General features: G+C 47.7%; 1 protein-coding gene across 2 annotated transcripts in view; it reads left to right on the top strand.

Annotated features, from left to right (window-relative positions):
- LOC138548350 (vitamin D3 hydroxylase-associated protein-like) overlaps nucleotides 1-25,704 on the top strand; it is a 476,815-nt gene that overhangs the window by 399,924 nt on the left and 51,187 nt on the right. For both annotated transcript variants that reach the window (XM_069642270.1, XM_069642271.1), the window contains 5 exons: nucleotides 81-180; nucleotides 470-513; nucleotides 2,659-2,698; nucleotides 19,189-19,297; nucleotides 22,379-22,524. In XM_069642270.1, the coding sequence (XP_069498371.1) occupies nucleotides 81-180; nucleotides 470-513; nucleotides 2,659-2,698; nucleotides 19,189-19,297; nucleotides 22,379-22,524 (439 nt within the window). The remainder of the gene's footprint in view (nucleotides 1-80; nucleotides 181-469; nucleotides 514-2,658; nucleotides 2,699-19,188; nucleotides 19,298-22,378; nucleotides 22,525-25,704) is intronic.

The following is a 25,704-nucleotide window of genomic DNA, read 5'->3' as shown; positions in this document are numbered from 1 at the left end:
CCTAGCCGAGTCATGTATTTGTATGAAAGCCCTGAGGTAATTGGAAAACTATTGAGTCCTCCATATGCATTTCGTTTCAGCAAAGGGGACCTAGTCGATCCAAACCTGAAAGAGCAGATCACACTTTATCGGATTCCGAACCTAATCAAGAGGTTCCTGTCTTTCCTGTTGAGGCCACTGGTGAGGCTCTTCTTTATGTCTTTGCTACTCCATTCTGTCCCCTCTACTCAATTCACTGCCCCCTCCCGCACCCCCCCCTTCCCCTGGACTAAATGCTGGGATTGCATGCAGCGTGAAGAGTCCTGGAATGTACTTGCCTGTTTGATGTCTGCGAGCACACAGAAGACACTGCTTTTCACGTGACGCAGCGATATCATCAATTTCTTTTCATGTAAAAGTCTTTGTTCTTTTAAATCCGTTTTTGACAAAACTTCGGCATATAAAGCAAAACCTTTTTTTTTTCATTTAGCTTCCCAGATTTTCATATATCTGCAAAAATGTGACCGACCTGGGGTAAGTGTTGTTCTGATGTGTTTTGTCCCACACGGATACCTGTAGTGATCCACGTGACAGCAAAGGGATGCACGTGTTTAATGTATTTCAGTCGAAGTTACTTTTCTGTGCAGAACCTGATCCGCCTCTCGCCCTGCATAGGACGATGCCGAGAGACTTATTAACGTGATAAAATGAAACGGGTGGCAACACAATAGCAACGTATTGCCACTTATTGACCTGCATTGCGTCCATGCCCGTTACTGTATGAACAATGGAAAAAAAACAGTTTATGTACAATATTTGAAACATAGTCATTTGCACAATTATAAAAATACATTAGTCAAGTCATGACAAGAAAAGTATTGATATAGTGCACACATGGAGTGTAGTTAACAGCTATCAACATTTTGCTTGGATGTCATTTTGTGGCTTGGGGCCTTGTCCAATTGTTGCCATATAGTAAAGATAGCCTCTGGCCTGGTCTATTGCTAAATGCTTGGACCTTTTTCCTGTGTCACATTTTTTTGTTAACTCAACAGCTCGAATTGTATCCTTCGTAGTTTGTGGATTGGGTTTATTTAATTCTTTCCCATATTTCACTCCCACACAGACCCACCCACCACACTTCAACAATATATTATATCCTGGATCCAACCCGTTCCAGTCCCCAACCTTGCTCTTACCCAATAGATTGAGGTTTGGGGAGTTGGCACAATGGAGAAGAGGGGGGAGGTAGAGGATTGTCACGGAAGGGTGAGTGTGGGTGCGGGAGGGTTGGGATGGAGGAGCAACAGTGTGTGAGCAGGCAGTGCCGGAGAACAAGTAGTTCAATAGTTGTACTGTGGCGGGCCGACTGTACACATGACCAGGGGTTTATCGGAAACAGAACACCGACTCATCGGTTAGGAGTGGCCTTAATCCGCAGTGTGTGGATGGGTCAAATCAGCCAGTGGAGACAATTCTCTCAGTCTCTGGGATGTAGTGCCCACCACACGTCTTCTAGATCTAGCTCCCAGCTCACTATTTGTAATCCATACCAGGAAGATAGTGCCTAGTTCACTTCTTCCTGATCTAGCGTTTTAGTGCCCCAGTTCAATATCAGTAAGGGATAGGTTGCTTCTCTTAACCTTTAAGGTATATTGTGCCACTTCAAATACTATGGTAGAGTTATGTGTGAAGCGCAAACTTCACAAGAGTGCGAGAGTCCCTCTACTGAGAACGAACATGGTTCAGAAAACCTGTTCTATGGAATTTCTTCCACTCAGGAGGGTCTACAAACACGAGTAACCATTTGCATAACACACCCATAAGGGCAGTCCAGCACCAAAATGCTTAGGCAATTTTCCTCTGAGCAAGAGTACCATCAGCAACCCAGGCACGTGATTCGGCCTTCTTGGGCCTCCTCAGTGAAGTGAAGCTCAGCCTCCAAAAAGCACAGTAAGCAAGGGGTCCACGTCTGTGTTACCCTGGTTGACTTAGGGTGAAACCCCCAGTATTAGAAATTTCCCTGTGGGAGCACCTCTACTGAGAATGGATAACTACTACTAAGCTATCCTTTAACCCTACTTATCCTAGAAGGGATGTGCCACCTTTTCACTTTTCTTAAGGGAGTGAACATTTATTTAATCGGAAAGGCCATGCCCAGTGACCACTGCCAGGCAGGCACAGTTGAAACCTGGTGGGGCCTGTGGCACGGCTTTACACAGCTCTCGTTCCTAGGCCTTGAAGGAGCATCAACACCCTCTCCAAAACTTTTCTCAACTCCTCCCCACTCCAGTAACAAAGCTGGACTTACTGCCACCTAACTACGTACAGTCCACCACCAAAGTTGTATCGTAGCACTTTTTTTTATGTTGACTAGTTCTTGGTATAGTGATAAGCTACTTCACCAACTGGTCATTTGATAACTACTCGTTGCTTGTAAGTCAATTGTAAGGGACCTGCCGCGGACTGCCCCGTCTACTGTGTATCACTGTGTTAGTGTTTCAGGTTGAGACAACATGGCCTCATTAATAAACTAAGAATAGTCAAATTGTCCTAAGCATAGGGTAATAGTTTGCATCTAGTTCTGGTAATTGGTGATTATTTATGCAACCTGTCATTCTGATGCATTTACAAAACTGCATTCCCTAATCATGTTTTCTTTTTCTGCGGATGCTCCAGATCAGTGAAAGCGCTCTGGAAGCATCATGGCGATGCAGAGGTAAAGTTAATCTTTTCTTAACACTCCTTTTTAGTTGTGGGGCACAACTGTAGCTTTGGCCATGTGGAGGTGTGTTGCCATGCCCATACTCATATGCAAGGGTTTATTAATTGTTGGGTTTGGGTACATACATGTTTCGATCTCTGCCAGAGCACATGCATCTGTATTTAGATGTGCCTTGGTGTATTTCATCTACTCTGTGATGCATAAACAGTGCATCGTGGTGGAAGCACTATTGTAGGACCTGCCATTTTGTCAAAGGTATTGCAATTGTGTAAGCTGGGGAGACAATTGTTGAGTATTGCTTTTAATAGCTTCTTTTGTTCCATTCTACTTTTACATTGATGTTTTGTGTTTGTTTTACATTGATCTTTGTGCTGCATTACAGTGTAGTTACATATATAGTAACAAGACACCATCCCCATAACCAGCTGCAATGTGTCTTTCATTGAGTCCTTACATATTAACTAAAGCAATATTTTTATAAACACCATATTGGAATGATAGTACACACTTGACAATGTTATTGGTCTTTGTGTGATGTTTCTATTCACTATGCAATTTCTTACTGTGTGACAACTTTTAGCCATAACTTGGAAAACCAAAATCACTATTCCAAAAGAAACAAAACATTTCCTCCGTAGTAGGTATTCCTTGAGTTCTAACATACAAAGCAATAAGTGCATGAATGTGGCATCCACGGGCACCAATAGTCTCCCTACTGTGAAGGCATCATGAAGCAAGACACAGACAACAGATTTCAAATTCAAACAAAAAGGTTTTATTAACTCAAATGTCAGGATGGTAGACGGCCTCATTTTCCCTATCCTTAGGTGGGATTTCCCTACCTAAAGAAACTAAGGAAGGTCTGAGTCAAAAAGTTCAACTTAAAAGTCTTTTCCCAAAGTCCATGCTTGCCCTCACAACTAGAGCTAAACAATGTGTAAGGATGGTAATAATGAAAGAAATAGTGTTCAAAATAATGTTCTGAGCTCTTTCTAGCTTCTGGCATAATCTTCAGCGACCCTTCCCCACATTCAAGAAAGTTCTATCAAAGTCCCGGGATTTCAAGCAGTTCCACAAAACCCTGGGGTTCCCTTCCCCAAGTTCAAGAAAGTTCCACAAGACCTTGTACTTGTTCTCAATCTTTCAAAATTCGAGATTAGTTCCAGATCACTTTGATACTGCTTTGGTTTCCTTACCAGTTCATCAGGTTGTTTTTCCTTAGTTTGCTTCAGCAACCTCCTTGACTTTTCACAGTTGGGGTGCCCTGCACTAGGTGCAGTCGTTGGACTGCACTATCCACCCACTACAGGTCACTCAACCAGGACTCTTGGGCTCTCCTGCCCACACAGGGTCTTTAGTGTTTGTATCTGTATCAGGATTCACACTTAACCTTCTGATCTTCTCACAGTTGGGGTTCCCTGGTCTAGGCACTGTTGTCGGACCGCAATGTCCACCCACTACACGTCAAGCAACCAGGAACCCTAGGCTCTCTTTGTTAGCCTGTTGGCTTTGCCACACAAGGATCACAACTAATTTGCCAGTCTTTGGCCTTGTCACACTGTGTTCTTGCTTATGTTTCACTTTATGGCGACTTTATTTCTTTACCACTTTGTTCTTGTGTTCACTTTCCATTCCCCATTTCTGCTTTCTTTCGTGCTGCATCCAATTTTACATTGGCTTTCAAATGGGCAGTCTCTGTAGTTCATATCCATTTGTCATAGGCTCATAGCTTTGCCTAAAAGCTTTCATTTAGTTCGCTATTCAATCTGCACACTGTTTCATCCCCCCACTTGCAGATTAAATGATGTTGAATATATTTCTCAGTTCGGTTTCTTATATGCATGTATTTCATTCATTCAGTTTCCATTTTGGGTTGCCCTTACAGCCCCAGGAAAGCTGGCTCGGGTACCTTACCTCTACTCACTGGCTCTCTGCGATTCCACCGGGCAGATGTGCACCTTGCTTCTGCTATCGCCTGCACGTCTTGTTTTGATAGCGAGTTCCGCTCGCACTTCCGTTTCATACGTTCACGACCAGCAGCTCCACTTCCCTTCTGTGGATGTTGTCGGTCTCTTCCTTCATTCGCAAGACCCGTTCCGGCAGCGCACCTTGTACGATTGAGCACTCCCTAATTGTGGTTCTCTCTCAGCCCTTTAACTCCTAGGATCCACAGTCCTTTGGGGTCTCCTTCTGCCGGTGTCCTGTTTCTCCTGCAGGTCCCACCTCATCGGCCTCCTCACAAACAGGTTTCCCTGCTGGTTTGGTCTCGCATACTGCTGGTCTCCTCCCTTCTTATACACCTGCAAGCACTTAATAGGTTGCAGGTGTGAATTCCAAATTGTAATTGCCTGACTCCAATTGGAGGTAATCTTGGAACATTCCTGCCCCTTAGAACTCTAAGCTTCTTCCTCGTCCCAGGACTAGAGTGGTTTGAATGAGGGGAAATGTGGGGAGATGTGTTGCAAAAGCCTATTAAGGCTGGTGAAGGATTAGAATGGTTTTTGTAAGGGAAACAGCAGTACCATGTCTCGTCTTCCTTACCTTTAACCCCTCTCTTTTCCACCTTCTTTCTGGCATTTCTAAATTGGTAATTTCCCCTGTCGTGTTTTTGGTCAGTGAGACAGGGATAGCAATACCCCTAACTGCCTCTGGGTAGAGGGTGCCTCCTAAAATGGAGATGACGGATACCGACATATCATTGCCAGTACCCAAGGACCATCCAGCCAGGTGATCATGATCCTCCCTCGCTTCTCCACCCCCAGGGTCAGCATCCAACAGCAATGGCCTTTCCCTGGCCATCTGAGAAGATGATCCAAGGGGATTAGATGGGAGGACGCCCTCAGGTTTCTCACACTACATGCAACAATCATTCTAGAAAATTAAGTGAGTTTTCATGTGGGCATGAAACTGCATAAAACAAGGTTGATATGGAACATGCCATTTGTTAATTTAAACTACAATGCTATTCAATCTCAATTCATAAAATATCTCAAAAAGTGCTATTTGATACTTGAAAATAAGAGTGTCAGTGATGGTTGGTTAATCTTTTTTTTTTTTTTTACTTTGTTTATTTTAAATCAAGGCAGGATGACAAGTACAACCATTATAAGCAGTGGTTATTTAGGCATGTTGATCCCCAGTCCTTTATCCCCCCCTGCGTTTCCTCCGCCCCCCTCCCTTTGGTCCATCTGTCCCTTAGGCATTGTAGGCGGGCTCTTCCCTCCCGGGCTGTCCAGTTTGGGCCTCAGCGTCTATGTATCTTCCTCCGGGATCTCCTGATTTTTTAAGATCCAGCGGGCCCCGGTAGTTTTATAGGTCATGGCGGGGAAGCGCTGGTCGAATTCCAGCACTGGGGCCCAGATATTCTGGAAACGATGAAGAGTTCCCGCTTGTGCTGCCGTCACCTTCTCCGCTACCAAAATGTCCCAAAGTTTGGTTCACCATTGGGCTATGTGAGGGCCTTCCGGGGTTTTCCAAGTCCGGGCCACCACCGTTTTCCCTGCTAGTAGGCAGTGGGTTGGTAGTTTCGCTCTGGACCCGGAGCGCGGGTAGGTCCCGGGAATTGGAGCTCCCAGCAAAACCGGTTCTGGTTCCAGGGGAATCGTTGTTCCGGTAATTTGTGTGATGGACCCCAGGCAAGCTTTCCAGAATGGTTGGATCTTCGGGCAAGCCCACCACATGTGGAAGAAGGAGCCTGGGTGGCCGCATCCTCTCCAGCAAGAATGATCTACCTGGGGGTTCATATGGTGAAGTCTGAGGGGCGGATAGTAGCGTGATATTGTACGCACATTCCCCATTGGTGATGCAGGTGGACGAGGTGTGTGTTCTGGTCCATATGTCCACTCAGGTTTGATCCTCTATCGGGTGACCCAGGTCCGCCTCCCATTGGGCCATGCAGCGGGTTTTTGTGGTCAGGAAGTCACTTAGGAAGCGCCTGTATAGGGTGGATACTCTGCCGCGGGTTGGAAGGTCTCCCAGAGTGAGTTCTAGGGCAGTAGGAGGGCGTGTCGCTGCTTGCAGAGTTTGGGGATGTGAGCACCAGTGGCATAGTTGAATGTATGTGAATCTATCCCGTTCCTGGAGTTGGAATTTCTCCTTGCATTGGGCGAATGTGAGAGGTCTCCCCCCGTATACAGCTGGTCTATGGTCTCCAGCCCGCCTTTGATCCAGTTACGAAAATTGCGAGGATTCGTTCCCGGTGCGAACGTTGGATTATGGAAGACCGGGGAACGTGGGCTCAGTCCTCTTGGCACTCCCTTTCGTTTTAGCGCCCAGTCCCAGGTGCTAAGGGTGTGTTTGGTTGATAGCAGGAGCTCTCCCCATTGGGTCCTGAGGGGGGGCGGGATGTGTGGTAGAAATCGTAAGGGTAGGGGCACCCGTGATTGTTCCAGCTCTACCCATCTGGGGCGGTTTGTTGTATTTTGCCAGGCCTGGACCTGGGCCAGTTGGGCTGCCACTCTGTAGGCCTGCAAGTCTGGGACCCCCAGCCCTCCCAGTTTGGAACTCCCCAGCATAGTTCTGAGAGGGATTCTCGCTTTCTTACCTCTCCAGATAAAGTTCAGCATTTTTCTCTGGATCCCTCGAAGAGTTGGCGTGGGGATCGCTACTGGTAGGGAGGCACAGGCGTATAGGAATCTCGGAAGGAGGTTCATCTTGCATGCAGTGATGCGCCCGAGCAGTGAGATCTCTTGGGTCTCCCACTGCTTCAAGTCGCCTTCCAGTTCTTTAAAGAGTCGGGGGAAATTGGCTTTGTACGTGTTCCTTAGGTCAGCCGGGATGTGGACCCCTAGATAGGGGATGGCACTCTTTTCCCATGTTATCGGGCACATCTTAGTCAATGGTTCTCGTTCTGCTGGGGTGAGGCCGATACCCAAGGCGGATGATTTATCGAAGTTTATGGTGAGGCCTGAGACTTCGCCGTAGCTGGCGATTTCACGTATCGCGTGTTTGAGAGATGAGTGGGCCTCCGAGATCGTGAGCAGAATGTTATCCGCGTATAGGACGAGTTTGTGATGCGTGGGGCCACTTTGTATGCCCTTGATTTGGTTATTTCGCCTTATATTCTGTGCGAAGGGCTCCATGGTGAGTGCAAAGTGCAAGGGCGACAGTGGACAGCCTTGCCGGGTTCCGCACGATAAGGGGATTGGGGCCGAGTTATGTCCGTTGATTCTCAGGCAAGTTTTAGGGCTATCATAGTTGGCTAGAACCATCGTTTGGAAAGCTGGCCCGAAGCCGAAGGCCCCTAGGGTGTGTCTCATGAATGTCCAATCCACCCTATCAAACGCCTTAGCTGCGTCGAGAGCCACCAAGACTAGTTTTTGGGAGTTCCGGGAGGCAAGGTCCACCAGGTTCAGGGTTCTCCGGATGTTGTCACCTGCTGTCCGGTGTAGGATGAAACCTGCCTGGTCGGGGTGAATGATCTTCGGCAAGATGCGGTTTAAGCGGGTTGCTAGAATTTTCGAGTATATGTTCGCATCGATGTTTAAAAGTGCGATCGGTCTGTAGGACGTTATGCTTCTTGGATCTTTTCCAGGTTTAGGCAGGAGGATGGTGGTTGATTCCTGCATCGATGGGGTCACCGCTCCCGTTTCCCTGAAGGAGTTGAATAGGGTAGCCAGGTGGGGGGTCAATTGTGCTCTGAATAGTTTGTAAAACCTGGTTGAGAAGCCGTCCGGGCCGGGGCCCGTGTTTTAAGTGATTTGATGGCTTCCTCAATTTCCTCCCCTATAATGGGCTCCTCCAGTTCGTCTCTCGTTGCGTAGGAGAGACGGGGCACTGCTGCCTGCTGCAGGTATTCCTTCTGTTGTGGTAAGTTTCGTGGGGTTGCCTTCATGATTTGGGTCAGATAATCTATTGCGAGGCGTTGCTTTTCGGGCTCTGAGTATAGTGTGACCCCGTTGGAATCACGCAGGCCTGTGATTGCGTTGACACGTCTCTGCTTGGCTAGTTTGGCCACCAGGAACTTGTTCGCCTTGTTACACTTCACGTAGTACGACTGTTTGGCCTTCGCCATTAGTTGGGCGGTTTGTTCCGCATAGTGGGCTTCCAGTTTTTTCCGTGCCGTACGAATGATCCGTTGCATTTTGGGGGACCAGCCTTTCTCCTTATGGAGTGCCTCGGCCTCTCTTAGTTCGTTCTCTAGAGCCGTCCGGGTCTGACGCCTGTCTCGGTGGTAGGCCGCACCTTGGGCTATCAGGGAGCCCCTGATTACTGCCTTCATGGCGTCCCAGTTGTTCGCTAATGAGGTGTCTGAGGCTGGGTTTTCGTTAAAGAAATGTCTTATTCCTGTTGCGATCTTGTCTCTTGTGGCCATGTCGTTAAGGATCGGGTCGTACAACATCCATTTACGTGGGTTATTGGGGTTAGGGTTATGAACCCGGAGTTCCAGGAGCACTGGGGCGTGGTCAGATATCGCTCTTGTGCCGATGGAGACTTCTTTGACTGAGGGGAACGTTTGTGGGGAGATCAGGAACAGGTCGATCCTTGAAAAGGTGCGATGGACGAAAGAGTAAAAAGAGAAATCTTTTTTGTCAGGGCGGAACACCCGCCATGAGTCTATTATCTCCAGGGTCCTGAAGAGTCGGAGGAGGCTAAGTGCTTGGGCGAAGTCGCCTGGAGTCGGGGGGTGTGACCGGTCTTTGGTGGGGTCAGGGACCCCATTGAAATCCCCACCGACAATTGTTTGGCCCTCCACAAAGCTAGCGAGAGATGTGCCCAAGGAGTCATAGAAGTGTGATTGTCCAGTGTTAGGGGTGTACATTGAGATGAGAGTATATAGGTCTCCCATTAGGAGGCATTTGACTGCTGTAAATCGGCCTTCTGGTCATATTTTCATTTCCAGGATCTGTGGGTTCAAGTCTCTCCTGAAGAGAATCGCCGTACCTCCTTTTTTGTTTGTGCCAGAGGCGAAGAATTGGAGCGGGAATAACCGGGAACGAAGACGGGTCACATCTGCCGGCAGCAGGTGAGTCTCTTGGAGCATGGCTATCGCTGCGTCTTCTTCCCGGAGTTTCAGTAGCATTGCCTTTCGCTTGTTAGGGGAGTTCAGGCCATTAACATTCAGGGAGAGGACCCGAAGCGTCTGGAGGTCCACTGAAGACTCACTCTCCTTTCCTTGGGTTGGGGGGGGTCGTGGGGCGGTGATTCAACTGCCATGTCTGTTAGGGAATCTCTTGATATCATCCTGCACTTGAGGTTTTAACGGGGGGCCGCAACTTTAACAGGGGGGTAGACCGACATTGTAAGTACGGTCGTACCTTCGGCCAACAAGGCCAACTGTCCCATCACGTATCGTGTACTGTGGGTTTCCAAGGAAAAAGGGATGGAAAGTATCCTTGGAGTGGGTATGAACCATGGGTATGGCCCGCCGCCATCGCCTTCAAGGTTCCTTAGCTCGAAATCTAGGTGGCGGGTCCTACTTTAGGTAGGGGCATCTGTGTCCGGGCTCAATTGCTGACGGAACCTGGGATCGTGGAAGCGTCCCCGTTCATCTCTTTCTGTTGCTCCGCTGGGTTGACGACCATGGCGTGCGTTTGGGCTTTGGGGAGGGAAGAGGTCCAGAGTCTTCGGTCCCCTCCGGGTTTGGCGTGGAAGGATCTCGGGGCGAGGCTGGATGAAGATTTTCTCTGCGTCTTCCAAGTGGCTGATTCGGCGTAGGGTGCCATTATATGTAAACTGGAGAGCTGTCGGAAACAGCCACCTGTAACGGATCTGTTGCTCCTGAAGGAACACTGTCAGAGGCCGAAGTGCTCTTCTTTTCTGAAGTGGTGAGAGGTCCTGGTATATTTGAAGTGGAGTGCTCTGAAAAGTGATCTCATCTCCTTGGCGACTGATCACTGAAATATTGCCTCTCTGGTCGTGAAGAAGTGGACCCTGGTAATAACATCTGGGGGGGGGGTCCGAATCTGTCCCACAGCGCGGGCGGAGTCTGTGGGTCCGGTCCAGCAGGAGCTGGGATTTGTCCAGGTCCGAGAGTAGGGCCTCAAAGAAGCTTCCCACGTAATCCGCTAGCTTGTTGTCGGGGATAGAGGATGGGACGCCCCGAATGCGGAGGTTATTGCGGCGTTCCCTGTTTTCAAGGTCTTCATGTTTGAACTCCAGGATCTCGTATTTGTGATGCAGGGATTCGATGGATTTTTGCACTTCCCCCCAGTGTGGTAGCGTGATCCTGAGAATGGTCCTCGATCTCTCCGAGCCTCTGTTCGATTTCTGTGACCCTCTGGTCTGTCTGATCAACTTTAGCGGTGAGTTCCGAAAGGCAGGCGCGAAACTCCGATTTGATATCCGCCATGAAGGCTATCAGGTCTCCTTTGGTGACGAGGGCACCCCTGTCTTCTTGTGGCTTCTGTGGGGTCAGTTTAGGAGGATCCTGTTTCTTGGGTTTCTCCGGTGCAGTAAACATGGCGGAGATATCTGTGCCCTTGCTCACCTTCGTGTGCCTCGACATACTGCTCGTATCAGGCGGTCTTGATTGAGAGAGTAGCAGCGGAGCCTAGGGCGGTGGGAGACTGTACTCGGGGTGTATATCGCACTCGACCTCCGCTCTGGGCTAGATCTGGGCGAGTGGGCAGGGGCGCCCCAGGAAGCGTTGGTGTGGGGGAGGGTCTCCGTTGGGGATGGTGCAGGATGGCCGATTGTTGCATGAGGGGGGTATGTCGCTACGATGAGGCCCACAGGTTCAAGGCCTCTTTGGATGAAAGCACGTCTTCCCCGCCCCTCCTCCGGTCTCCCATCGGTGGTCCCTCGCTGGTGGGGGTTCCAGGTCCCTCTGTGAGCCTCTCGTGTGCGGTTTTGTGATAGTATAGGCTGTCGTTGAGCGGGGATCCCGACACGTTCTGCGTAGCGGGGGGAGGGGTGGAAGCCCGCTCTCCCGGTCCCTCGGAGTGTGTGCCGGGAACTCAGGCCCTAGTCGCCGAGGATGGACACCGGTGTGTTCTGGGTCGCCTTGGTATGAATCGGATGATTCTGTGCTAGAGTCTGCTCCCCCTCTCTAGCTCCCCAGTGTTCTAGGGCCCCGCTACCGCCAGGTGCGGAGTGTGCTGCTGGGTTCCGTTTTGGCGGCCATCTTGGTTTCTTCGGTTGGAGACGGGGGAGAAGTTTGGCCGCTGAATTCTGGTAGAACGCCTCCTCGGTCGAAGGCTATGTTTGGCCAGGTTGTGCCATGTCGGTTCAGGTCGCCTTAGATGGCATTGGCGACGCGGAAACCCGCTTAGAACCGCCGGGATTCGACGGCGGCGGGGGGCATCCCACGGGCGGCCTCAGAGGAGCCACCACATTGATGGCGCTCCAAGCCACGCCCATATGGTTGGTTAATCTTATATCTATTATTCAATTAACATTTTAGGATTGTTAATTGAAATTGCCTAAATTCGATTTTTAAAATATAGTTCTTGCATCATTTTATTCCTTGCGCCGCTCTTATACCATTTTATTGCAAAGTGTGTTGCTTCCATGTTCCATTTAACTTTCCCCATTGCATTTTTCTAGCTTGCAAACTACATCTCCCAGCATTATTGTAGTTCTCACGCTCCTTTTCATCCGATGACCGGTGCCGATTTGTGCCCTGGCAGTGTTCGTTTACATCATGATACCTCTGCAAGCCTCTGCGCTGCTCTTGTTAGAGATGCCACGTTCTATATATATATATATAAACTTATTGTACTAAGGCTTCTTTCTTTTGGTTGAATAATACCCCACTGTGATCTCCTGGCGGCTATTCAGAGGAGGCAGTGTGCAAGGCTGGAATTCAGAGCATGGGATTTATCCTCTGGCTCCAAGACAACACCAAATATTGATCTTAAGGTGAACGCCTTGCCTACGAGTCCTGAACAACCCAGGAAGGTAAATGGCCCATTAAGCTCCATAACGGTAGGCCATGTTGCTAAAATGTGACCAACAACCGCCTGCAATTGATATAGATTCCCCTACACCCTATAGTGGTTACTCTCCTAAGTCGATCATAGTACCACATTGAAAATAGTGTTAAACACACGCTCTTTGGTGCGTCATGCTGTGGAATTGACAGATTTTATTATTGAATCACAAGCTGATCTTGTTGCCATTATGGAAACTTTGCTCCAAGGTACAGCTTTACATGCCACCCAGATTGCTACCACTATAACATTTGACATTCTACTAGCATCGGATCAAGAGGAGGAGTGGCCTTGATCTATAAAGATTGTTTAAATACCTCTGAGGGCTCACTTGCTTCCTGTTGGTGGTCCCAAATTAATATCTTTTCGGGCTAGTGCTTGCTTTAGGGAAACCTGCAAATCCAATTTCTTGAGTGTGATCTCCAGCTCATTAAGAGACTGTCCCCATTTGATCATCTGCGAGGTTGGGTAGGGTTTCATATATACGTTGGCCTTTGTGATCGAGATGATGCATTAACAGAGCTACCTTTCTGTCCACTCCATACAGTGCAGCACAGGAGGCCCTGAAGTAAGTCATACATCCTTGATTCCTTGCTGCCCACTTCATGTATGCAGTGCTGGGGAGAGAATAAACACTGCAGACCCAGAGGGACATTCAGCATTCTGTTAACTTTGTTACCCAACATGCCTGATAAAACCTGCTCTTCATTTAGTGTCTGTGCGCCGCTGTGCTCTTTCATGTTAACAATGTTCCTTATTGCTGCTTTCTCTGTGGCTACTCTTGTCATTGTTAAAGAGACATCATTGCCTCCCTGTCACTCAATTTGATAAGTAGATAGCAAAGGGAACCTTCTCTCTTCGGCCATGCCCAAAGATTTGTGGGTCCTTTTTTTTAACCATACACATGGAGCATTGTCGGGTGAATGTCTTATTTGGTGCTTATTAAACTCTCCAACCTAGATTCTAACATTCCCTCTGTCCTCATTCTACTTGACCTCTCCTCTGCGTTTGACACGGTCAACCATACCACCCTACTCAATCGTCTTCGTGACAACCTCGGCATCACTGATCAGGCTCTGGCCTGGTTGACCTCTTTTCTCTCTGATAGACCCTCCCAGGTACAACTTGGGTCCTTCCTATCTTCTATCTCCCTCTCCACATGTGGTGTTCCCCAGGGGTCTATCCTCTCGCCCTGGCTTTTCAACCAATACCTGGCAACTCTCGCTTACTGCATCTCAATGTTCTGCTCAACTTTCCAGTGCTATGCTGACGACACCCAACTCATTTTCAGGCTTCCTTCAGCCTCCCCCTCTCCTTCCCTCATCTCCGATTGTCTAATCGCCATTCAAAATTGGTGTGCCGCCAATGATCTGTCTAAATGCCAACAAGACTGAGATCCTCCTTATTGGTACACCATCTCCATCCATTCCTCTCACTCTCTGGCCGGCCGCCCTTGGCCCTCCTCCCACCCCCACTTGCGCGGCTAAGTACCTTGGGGTTATCTTTGACTCTACACTTTCCTTCTCCGCACATATCTCTGATGTCTCAAAAAAATCTAACTTTTTACTCCACCTCCTTAGAGGTACTCTACCTTTCCTCTCCTTCCCTCAAAAACTCACTGTCTCCCAAGCTCTGGTTCTTTCCAGACTGGATTACTGTAACAGCCTCTTCCTAAATCTACCTGCCTCCACTCTCCACCCTCTACAACTAATCCAGAACAGGACTGCGAGTCTTGTCCTTGGCCTCAAGCCCTGGGATCGTATCTCTCCAGCCTTGAAATCCCTTCATTGGCTCCCAGTGGATGCAAGGATTACATTTAAAACCCTCTGCATTTTCCACAAGGCTTTCTGGGGCCTGGGTCCAAAATACCTTCAACTATCCCTCCGTAAATACCTCCCCTCTCGAGCCCTTCGCTCCTCTACTTCAAACACCCCCAGTGTTAGTCGTTTTGCAAGAAAACGAGCTGGGGTAGATCTCTGTCTTCGGCTGGTGCCTCCCTTTGGAACAGCCTCCCGGCCACCTTGAAACTTGAGGAAAAACACTTTGGTTCATTAAACTTCTCAAGACCTTTCTCTTTGCCTCTGCCTTTGCGCCCCTTCTCCCCTGTTGATCTGTTTCTTCTCATGGCATTGTGCACCTGGCCACTTTCTGTTCTTTCGGGCTCAGGTATCTGCTCACCCTGCCACCCACCTGCACTGCCTCCAGGCCACCATCTGCACTAGAGATCTGTACCCATACAGCCCCCCTCCCACGTTTCCTCTGCACTGATCCGATCTACCTTTCTGACTAACTTTCACCTGCCACTTGCTGGCTGCACTACCATGGTTTAAAGCCCTTATTTATTATTTATACTATTTAATATTTATTTATGTTTCCTCTCCTCTGCTTTGCACTTTCCACTCCCCCCCCCCGACCCCCTGCACTTCTCCCCCATTTTCCTTTCCCTTGCACTTGCGCTTTGTTAAATGTCACTGGGCCTAGTAAGATCGCTGTTTTCTGTTTTTTCTTTGTTCCCTTCCCTTTCTGCCTGGTCGCGCTCTGAAACACTTGTGTACGAGCGCAATATAAATAAATAAATAAATAAATAAATACAATATAATTTCAAGAGATATCCGTGGTACACGCTAGGCAGGAGTTTCTTACAGCGAGCGCAGTGCATAAGAGAAACACAGGATAGGCGCGGCTCACATTGTTGGCTGCCGCTCTTCTACAGCGTGAATTGGAGCTCCTTGCCATTGTTGTCCAAGTAAGTACAGGACATAGTACTTCGTAGCGTAGGAGTTCTTCTGAGTTGATTTGATTAAGTTGCTAGTGAGATAAGAGCCCCTGTGCTGGCAAGCCACAACTTCCTCCTTCACTTAGTGTCCCCCATGAACTGCCCTTTCCAGAACTCCTGTGACCTCTCATTTTCTATGCAACATCGCAAACAAGCTTTGTCTATGCCAACAGTTCGGGCTTTTGTGTAGGCATGGGAAAGGCACTTGCCAGCACAGAAGTAGTGGTATTAACTGGGAATTGCTGGTAAAAGGTGCAAAATGGTGCGGGTACCTTGGCATCTAATAACAGTTCTTGGCAAAGCCTAATATTTACACACGCCAAAACTGTTTACTTTGCTCATGCTTGTTTTTAACAGAACATCCGTCAAGGATACGCAGAGTGCTTATAAATTGAGTGGGTGCTGGCAGACCTGGTTAGACCGTTTTATTACACGTTAAAGTCACTGGTTTTCTAGTTCACCAAAGTTCTTTCACAGTTCAATAAAAAGTTCACATAGGTCTCACTCTGTTTGGCTCAGACCATTCAAAGCATAAAGTTCACATAGGTCTCCCTCTGTCAGGTTCGGACCGCTCAATAAATTATAGTTTTCACATAGATATCCCTCTCTTGGGCTCAGACCTCTCAAAGTAGAATGTACCTGATTCAACGTAGATATCCCTCAGCTGGGCTCATAACTCACAATCACAGCACTTGCAGGTGTTCCCTTGCCCAAACCTTCTTCACATTTGTTAGGGGTTCCTTACCTAACTTATTTCACATTCCAGGTCTCCCTCAGTTTGGCTTGGACCTTTCACCGATATCGAAGATTTTCAAATGTGCAAGGCTTTTACTATGGATCTCAGCAGGACCACTTAGACTTTCACTTCCACTGTCCTTTTGTGTTATTTGCCCCAGTGTCTCTTGGTCTTGGTAGTTCTGTACCATAAGCAAAATGTTCAAAGAAATCTTTCTCTTCAAGCATTCACATTTTCACTTCCTGTCACACTCGGCCCCTTGCTCACCTGTTTGTCTGAGGTTGATTTCTTCTTTGGAGATCTTTCCTACTTCCTGGCTGTCCAGGACTTATATAGGAATGGGCAATTATCCTCTGGGTCCAGCGTGGGGGATCGATGTCAGCCTCAGGAAGCAGGTAAGGGTTCAGTATCCAGGAGGAAGGAGTGCGGGAGGCGGAGTTCGGGAAGGAATGGGGACAGGAATCCAATGCTGGCTGCGTGCAAGGGGAAACCCGTGAGCACAGAAGCGCAGAGCAAGGGTCCGGGATGGAAACGGAGAACGGCCCTTGACAGAAGAAAAAGGGGCAGCTGAAGGAGTACCAGAGAGGAAAGGACGATAAGTATCAGAAAGGGGTACAGACAGAAGGAAAAAAGTAACGAGTACACTTCCCGACAACTTGGAACAGTAGCGTTGAGATGCGCAGAGCCGCGGGGCGTGCCTATTTTCTAGGAGGCAGTGCATCATACGTGAACGCTAGAGCGCAGTGTTTCCATGAGGACAGCCGACTCGATGTTGTGGTGCGTTATGGACCATGAAGGCCAAAAGGGCCGGAAACAGCGATTCATGACACTTCCCCTTTGTCGGTATTTATCTTGACCATTATGCGTTTCAGAGTTCATTCACTTTGTGGCTAAAATTCAGGAGTCAGTTAATACCACAGGCTTGGCCTGGCCTACCCAACTCTGTCGTTCACCTGGGAGGGTCGCTGGCATCCTTGAAACACAATGAAGTCTTCTTCTTTGGGATTTGGCTCTCTCCTGGTTTTTCAGAGGCAACTACCTACTGGAGGGAACTTCAGGGTTTCCCCAACCCTTTGCTCTGGTCCCTTGATCAGTCGTTCTGCTCCAGTGGGCTCGCCTTTGCCCCAGACATTCTGCTCCTTCTCATGTTCCACCCTGCTCCAATTCTCATGGGTCTGCCTCCGTCAGGCTCAGACCCCTCCTTTGCTTCACACCCAGGTCTCCCTCCGTCAGGCTCAGACCCTCTCACTTTGCACAAAAGTTCAATTGAAAAATGTATCTGGACTTCAAGTCCCACAATGCAGCTTTGGTATTTTGCCCCCAATTCACCAGCTCCCCAAAACGGCATTCTGCATGTTCTGAGAATTGTCTGGGTTTCCAATGGGCTTTTCTGGGATCAGGGTCGTCCCACCTTCCCCTCAGAGGCCTGGGCTTTAATGTTACACCCAGGGGATGAGCCTTGGCTTGGGTCCTGTCAGATAGCTCCAGCTGCCCCTGATCTGGCTGCCTGGAAGCACAGCTCTCTTGTCACACTACAGCCTCTCCTGCACTCACAGGCATAGTCCTTCTCAGGGTTCCTTCCAGGGTCTCAGCAGCTTCTCCTAGGCTCCTCCGGCCAGTACCACCCTCTCAGCATCCCTAGCTCGCTCAAAGTGTGCCTGTGTGCTCTCCCTTTTATACTGACTGGGAGGCTTAACAGGTTTCAGGTGGGAATGATTTTGGAGGGAGGCCTGACCTTGCCTGGCCTCATTATCGGGACAAAATGGCGAATGCCCATAAGAATCTCTGGTGCATTGGCTCCTATGGGTAATCTTCATGGCTCCCTTTTTCGTCGTCTTCTTAGTATTGTTAAAAAAAGGGGCAAGGGGACACATGTAATGCCACTGCACATATTTCTAAAGGAAGAGTGGGCATGATGGGGACTCGGGGCCTGACCCTGCTTGGGCTTAGTAGTGAGACATGGCCGTTGCATATCATTATAGGCAATATTCCTAGCCTTGTTCTTTGGGTTTTTATAGTGGATGAGGGAATTGGGGGATTTGTAGTTTTGCTTAGGGATCATGGAAAAAACATGTGGGTTTTTGTCAAGGTGAAGGGGCAGATGTATTGTTGTGGGTGAATGGGTTTTGGGCAATAATATCCCATGATGACTGAGGTGATGTTGGGTAGGGATGCATTGGAACGGGGTGGGGGGATACCATGTCTCGCCCAAATGAGTTCCTCCTAGGGTCCCTTGCATGGGTGATCCTCCCTTGCTTGTCCGCCCCCAGGGTTGGGCCACCTAAGTCAAGGATCCCCGGGAATAGCATGGGAGAAACGCCTCAGGTTTCTCACAGCTCCCATGAATCCATTTACATGAGGGGATAGCTTGGGGTTGTGTGCACTTGACGGAGCATAAGGGATCATACAAGGTGGGATCTCCTCACAATCTTCACCAGTGCTAGACTAGAATGTGGTCTTTAAGGTTCTCCCAGAAATTGTATGTTTTGGTCAGAGGGGGTCACATGACAATAAACTAGTACTTTTTTCTTATTCCTTAATTGTATCAGAGGTCAGTGTCTGTCTTTTATAAGATCTAGGTCTGCAACCATGCAGCTTTTGGAACCGGATTAGGCTGTTCAGCAAAGTTAACTAGAATTTTATTGAAATAACCATGGTTTTGAAGTTGACTAGTTCTATAATGCACAGTGTTCGAAACATTTCTCTAAAATGAGCAGTAAAGCCCAGGATTAAGGGTAGCAAGGGCATGGATCACTTGCACCTCTAGTTGGAAACCAAGCTGGGTTTGACATTTTTTATCTAAGGTTCCAGTTCAAGGGCACTGGCGATTGTGCGGGTTGTGGACCTGCAGGCTCAGCTAGCTGGTTTGGGCACAGATGGGACTATTGTGGATCAATCAGGCCTCCTGCGGTAGAGTAGCGGACTCAATGGCACGATATTGCTACGCCTTTGCTTGGAATGTGGGATGGTCAGGCAGTGGTCAATCCTAATGATCTCTTTCACTAACTCGATTGACTTGTACAGCTAGCCTGCTTTCAGGCGCAAAAGATGTCATTTATGTGCAGTGTGTAATGACTGTCTTTTTTTCTCTTGATTCTAGAACTACCGCCTAGAATTCCTTGCTAAATGGAAGGCACTGGATCTAGATGTGATGCTGTGTCCTGTCTTGTCCCCTGCCGTCACCATCGGGTATCCCGGAAAGCTAAGCAGTATGCAGTATTAACATTCCTTAATACAGTATCGCAGTTTATTTTTAAGCATCGACAGCTGGCCTCTCCATGCCCTGGACTCTGTATTACCGGTTCCATGGCATCTTTCCAGGTAGCACAGGAGACAGTCTGCTTGCAGATTTATGAGTCATATGTGCAGTGGGGTTTCAGCCAACACTGCTGATTTAAATTCACCACCTCCCTCTCGCCCCCATGGTGGTGCTTGTATACAACTTCTGAATTTGTGATGATCCTCGATATCGTAGACGCTGCTCTTCGAAATGTATTTTTATCTATTCCTTCCCCATACCCACTACTGGCCCTCTTGCCATACAGAGCATACGCAGCCCCCAGAGTGGACAATTCATGGCACTCTCTCTAGCAACTGGGATCAGAGGTGACTCATCCATTTCACACCATTGCATTAATTTCACATGTTCATATGTGTTAGGTTATATGTCACTTACTGCTATTTTACCTCTTTTTGTGGACCCTAAAGTTTTTGCTTTTGTTTCAGCCTCCTGTCCTGACTTTCTCCAGTGGAGCACAGCCTTCGGCTGCACTCCGCTGGGCTTTTGGTCATCATTCTGGGGAAAGTGACTTGTCCTTCTGACCATCAGTATTGGAAAACTTTGTTTCCCTCAGTTTTAGGACTTTGTTGACACTTTTGGCAACTGTATTTCAGTGCACAAAGTACATTTCTGTACTGCGCATTGTGGTCCTTGTGTTTTCGGGCCCAGGTCATCCACTAAGGATTTTTTGGTAACTGGACAATGTGCCTAGGAGTGCACTGGTAGCAGCAGAAGCTTTTTAATATATTTTTATTACTGTTTACCGAGCCTTACGGCGCTTACCGCGTTTGGCTGATGACTGTGGCTAGTGTCTGTGATGGCCGTGCCACAAGGTCTTTTCTCTTCTCCTTTGGCCATTTTGTCCGTTTGCCTTCCTCCTGATCTTTCGTGACTTGGAGAGTCCTTATTTGGGCATGCATTCAGGCGCTTTTCGCAGGCTAATGCATGTCACGTGTGTAGGTACCAAGGAGGTGGGCTGGGACTGTCTGGTTCCAATCCACAACACTGGTGCCAAGATGTCTGGTGTGCACAAGAGCATGTGAGCTGCAGTGGACCACTGCTGGCATGCATGAGTGGGACAGATCTCCTCATTGGTCATCTGGATGTGAGCACTCACTGAACTTTAGGATATGAGGAGAGGGGTCCTGAATGCAGACCCACCAATCACCCATAGGTCCAAGCGATCTATACACGGAGCCAAGTATCCAGAGAAGCGAAGCAGATCCATGGACTATCCAAAACTGCGCAGAGAAGGTTTGGTACCCTGAACCTGCTTTTGTCCCAGTAGCGCCCTGCTTTGCACTCGATCTCTGAAGGCATACAAAGGTGCTTCAACCCCTTGGAGTGGTGGGACCAATCATTCTCGATGTCTCCTTGGCCCCTGCAAACAAGCCTTCTCAGTAGTGGCCCTCGGCCCTTCAGTGGACTGACCCGCTTGTGCTGGAGTGTTCATTGAGTTTCAGCTCGAACTTTGGGTAAATCCTAGTTTGCAATGCAAAACATCTTCTTGCCAAATTTCGTTGTACCAGCTGCTTTGGGCTGCGAGAGGGAAACGTGCATCAGTTTGCGAGACTTGGGTGCACCTGTGTGACTGTGCGACAGTGCTGGTCGCTGCTGGTGACTTTCGCGTCTTTCTTCAAGTGTCATGAGACCAGCTGCATCAGTGCTTTCTTTGTCTTGCATTCGAGGCGAGAGATCCAACACCGAAACCGCATCTGCACCTGCAGTTCCTGTGCTCTTTGAAAATTAACCAAGGAGGGGATTTTGTACTCCAGGTGACCATCTATAAACCTGCCAAATTTGATCCCGGAGAGAGCTAAGGGCAGTTAGTACTCGTACTACTTACCGGTGGCCCCTAGTTCATCAGGTTCCATGTCATTTTAGCTGACCTCCTTTTTTCCAATGGGTGTTTTGCCGCGCAAGATTTGCCGAAAAACTTAACCAGAATTTTGTTTAAATTATTTTTGGGGGGTTTCCTCCCCCTGTACTGTCCCCACCCCAAAAATGCCCTTAATTTTTTGTTTTTATTCCCCCCCCAACACTTTATTTACTCCCTCACCCCCCCACAAAAATGTTGATGGAAATGTTCAGCAAAACTCCCACTGCAAAACACCCGTTGGAAAAACGGGCGTCGGCAAAAGGGCGCAATACCGTTCATCCAACCCATAACCTCTTTTTACACACAAAGGATCCCTTGTGGTCCTTGCCTTAGCTTGGGTGTCCTCTGCATCCTAAAGCCGTCCGAAAGTTAGTAATCCCTTTCTTCTCCGCAGCAGATCCTCCCCTGACTTTAGGAACCACATTTTCTTCACTCCAGAATCCTCCTCTAACTTTACTATCCCATTGAATATTGTACTTTGTGCTTTTACGCATCACTGATTGCTTTTACGCACAAACTTGACATTGAGCACAAGACTATGGGGGAAAGCCATCTCTGGAGTTTGCCAATGTGTTAGTTTGTCTGCTTTCCCTCCTTACAGGTTTTAGCGGGAATCCGCAATTCACCACATTGACAACCACTAGTAAGAAGAATTTTTAGGGGTCCTGGCTTAGCGAAGAATTCAGTTTAACACATAGATCTGTTGACCAATGGGGTGTTTGAATAGAAAATTCCTTTTAACAATCGGTGGTAGACTGGAGGTCCTTGAGGTTGCTTGTGCTCTGCTGCCTAGCAAGTGGCCATGTGGAACTCTTCTTCACCAGTCCCATCAGTTTGGAGCCCCTCGCTATTCTTCAAATAACAGATTTAATTTACCATGTAACACATATATCATAGGATTAGAGACCACTTTTGAGGACTAGTTAATTAAATTGGAGTTAAACCAATCTTCCAACTTAGGCCTTGGAGGCAGGCTGCCCAGCAGGGTTTTAGCATGCACTGCCATTTGGCTCGACTACAGAACTGCTAGGAAAATGTCAGGTGAACAGGATAGTTGAAGAAAATAAATTGTAGTTTTTGTTTTTAAAAGTGTGCTTTCACAAAATAGCATTTCATTTTGTTTTGTTATAGTCGCGGTATCATACACAGTCCTGTACAACTTGCTGGACTGTCCCGCTGGGGTTGTGCCAGTTACAACAGTGACCAATGGAGACGAGGAAGAGCTGAAACATTATGAAGGTTATTACAAGGACCGCTCTGATAAATTGTTCCGCAAGGTGAGTGCTGGTCCCATATGTCAGATTTCTATTGGTGTCTTGGTCACTGGCAATACCACATGGTGAGTCCAATGGAGGTTGCATGCAAACACAGCTTTTACTTCGTGGAGTATAAATGAGGTTAGTGCCCACAGTTACTTTAGCCCTTTGTCCCTTAAAAGGCACTAGGAGAAATACTCACACTCACTTCCATTTGTGGATCAATGATGTGTACTATTGCCAAATTGACAACCTGAATATCTACCTGCACAATATTTGTGTGGTGGCTGGTTCCTGATGGAAATACCACGCTGGATACGTTCCACAAATGTCACCTTAGGAACGTTACATAGACACACAGACCACGGCGCATCCATGTCCCAGTCTGTTCACTCTCTAACTGCCATTCCCAGAACACTCACCCAGTGCTGCACGAACGCTGTACATGCATTCCACTCATGCATCCAAACATTCTGACAGGCAGACCGCGGCACCTCTCTCACAGTACACACAGTGGAAATGACCAATGATCAAACACTACATGGTAACCACTCGCCACAAACATACCATGAATAACAACAATGCAATTGCTGAAACATTACATCTGCTACAAACATCACCCAACTGCATACACAATGGGAAACCCATACATGCCCCTCAGCAGCAATGTCTGGCCAGACACAAATCATCCAGGAGCATCACAGGCGACAACACCCACACAGGAACTGGAACTGTGCGGTCCACATACTGAACCAGGACTGGTGCCCTGAGACACAATGAGCACATACTGGTCACTTAACATGACCGGCACTGCAGAAGTTTTGTCGACCAGATCAAAACCAAGCAACTGAACAAAATTATAAAAGTACAACCCAAAAACACAACTACAAACCCACATCACAAATGCGCCAGGCAATAGAATAACACAAGCACATACTTCAACTTCACAGTAAGACCTCAAAACGCAACGCACCCCATGACTACACATCATATATGAGAAGATAGCTCAGCAAGTTAATTACTCACAGAGATGCGAGTAATGGTCAGTTGCACGCTCAAAATCCAGAAGTGTCTACTTATCCCCCCCATCCTTCTGAGGACCATACATTAAATTGGACAATAATACCAGCTGTTATTGCATCTCTCAGAAGTAGGAGGAGAACCCCACATGAAGTCCTACAGTGTACAAAACTCGCAGCACAACTACCGAGCATAAACACCTGACATTGAATTGGGGAGAGTTTTAGATCTAGCATATTATTGGCAGTTAGTGATTTGTAAAGCACTTAAACCCGAATGTATGCACGTGCTCATTTGGAGCCTAAAAGCTCCTGCAGTCCAGCGTCAGCAGAAATAAGGTATTCAACGCATGAATTTCAGAAAATGGTTTTCTGAGCTGCACTTCATCTCTGTCTGACTAGATGAAAAGCAATTATGATCATAAATCCCAGAGACAACTCCATCTCACAGAACAAAAGATCTCCCTGACATGCAAGGACAGATCCTGACTCCATTTCGCTGGTGGCAAAGCACCAGACCTTTTAAAAAACAAGCCATGTTAATGCACAGCTGAAGGTAAGGAGACCTAGGGCCCAAACACAGAGGGCAAACTTTCAATGGCAACCCATCATACTAAATTTTGGTTGGCTGGAAGAACTACACATTTATTTTAAACAAAGCGCAGCCATGTTCGGCACCTATCCTCTTCCTGATTTGCCCCAGGAAAGGGCCAGGTTATTTTTCTGCTCGAGATACCTCAAATGTTGGCAGGACCCCTCATGTGACTCAATTTACTTGTAAGGCCACACTAGCCGACAGGTCAGTTCTTAATTTCCCAGCATTAGAAGTGGGAAATCCATCCAAAGGTTTGTTCTGTTTGTTTGGCGGATAACCCCATGTGACATCACAGCTCACCTGGCACTATGGAAGAACAGAATACAACTGTACTTGTCTTGCTGGATAGTCTTCACTAGGGATCTGTCAACCTTGTAAGTAGTGGTAAGTTTCTTCTGCCTTCCAAACCCTTCTCCTCTTCCTCCCCACCCCCTCGCCCATCTTGGTTCGCAATGACAGAGTGCAGTGCTGACAATATTGGGCAGGTGAGTGGTAAAGCACCACCCTTACAACTCTCAATAACCCCATTTCAGGTGCTGACCTTCCTGGAGCACAACAATTGGGTCGAAGCATGTGACCTCATGGAGGAACACCCACACGTGCTGATTTGGCCACTTCACAAATCAACTGATTTGAATCAACCCTAGTCCTTGCCTCTCTTGCTCTTGGACATGCAGTATTTTCCATCAACATTTATAATATTGGCCAACACATAATGCACCCTTTGCCATAATATGAGTTCCTGCATATTGTTGTCAAGCAGTCTCCAACACATTTATTTCTTTTCTCCCACATCGCAGATAGAAGTAAACTTAAACTAACTGCAGATGTCCACGGTGTAACACTAGATGCAAACGGCATTGCCAGGTACAGGGTTTAGACATACCCGACATATTCCCATATTAAAGGTCCTGCAGACTCAATGCCATCCTCAAGAAAGCGCTGAGCGCAAAGTGACATACCGTGATGAGCTCAAGCTTATATACTCTTGGAAGCTCTTTGTGAGCACTTCCTTGGTTGTGCAGAGGTTTGAACACTGAACTTGAAAAACGTATCAGCCCCAGGAGTTGAATTTGAACCACTGTCAATATTTATTCTTTAGTTCAAAATTGTTTTATTACATAGTATAACAAAGTAAGATATACACTAATAACAAGTGTATCTTCGCCTTAGACAAGCATATGATCACAAATTGTAATTCTAAAGCAAGTTTTGCGTCACAGATGGCAGAAAACATTTGGCGACACAAGGACGGTTCAGGATTGTTTATTCTAAATTTGTGTATCCTCTTGCTCGTCTCTCTTGGTGTTTCTCCCTAACCCAGGCATCCATAACCCCAGGTTAGTACTACCGATTGCTAACCCAATTGTCTAAATAAGTCTCAGGCTGCTGACGACTCCCTAAGACTATCTTGCGTACCTTGCACTCACGCCCACGCTTAACTCATCCCTTCTCTACTCTTACTGTCTCAGACCCTCTTCTTGAGCTTACCTCTCTTCTTCCCCTCTGATGTTTCATCCGCTCCTTCCTTTTACTACTGCTTTTTCTCCTCCTCCTAACACTCATCCTCCCAATACACCTCCTCTT

Source organism: Ambystoma mexicanum, chromosome 1q, assembly GCF_040938575.1.
Source record: "Ambystoma mexicanum isolate Mex_15411 chromosome 1q, UKY_AmexF1_1, whole genome shotgun sequence".
In the NCBI taxonomy this organism is placed as follows: Eukaryota; Metazoa; Chordata; class Amphibia; order Caudata; family Ambystomatidae; genus Ambystoma; species Ambystoma mexicanum.
This window is presented reverse-complemented; position numbering and strand designations above follow the sequence as displayed.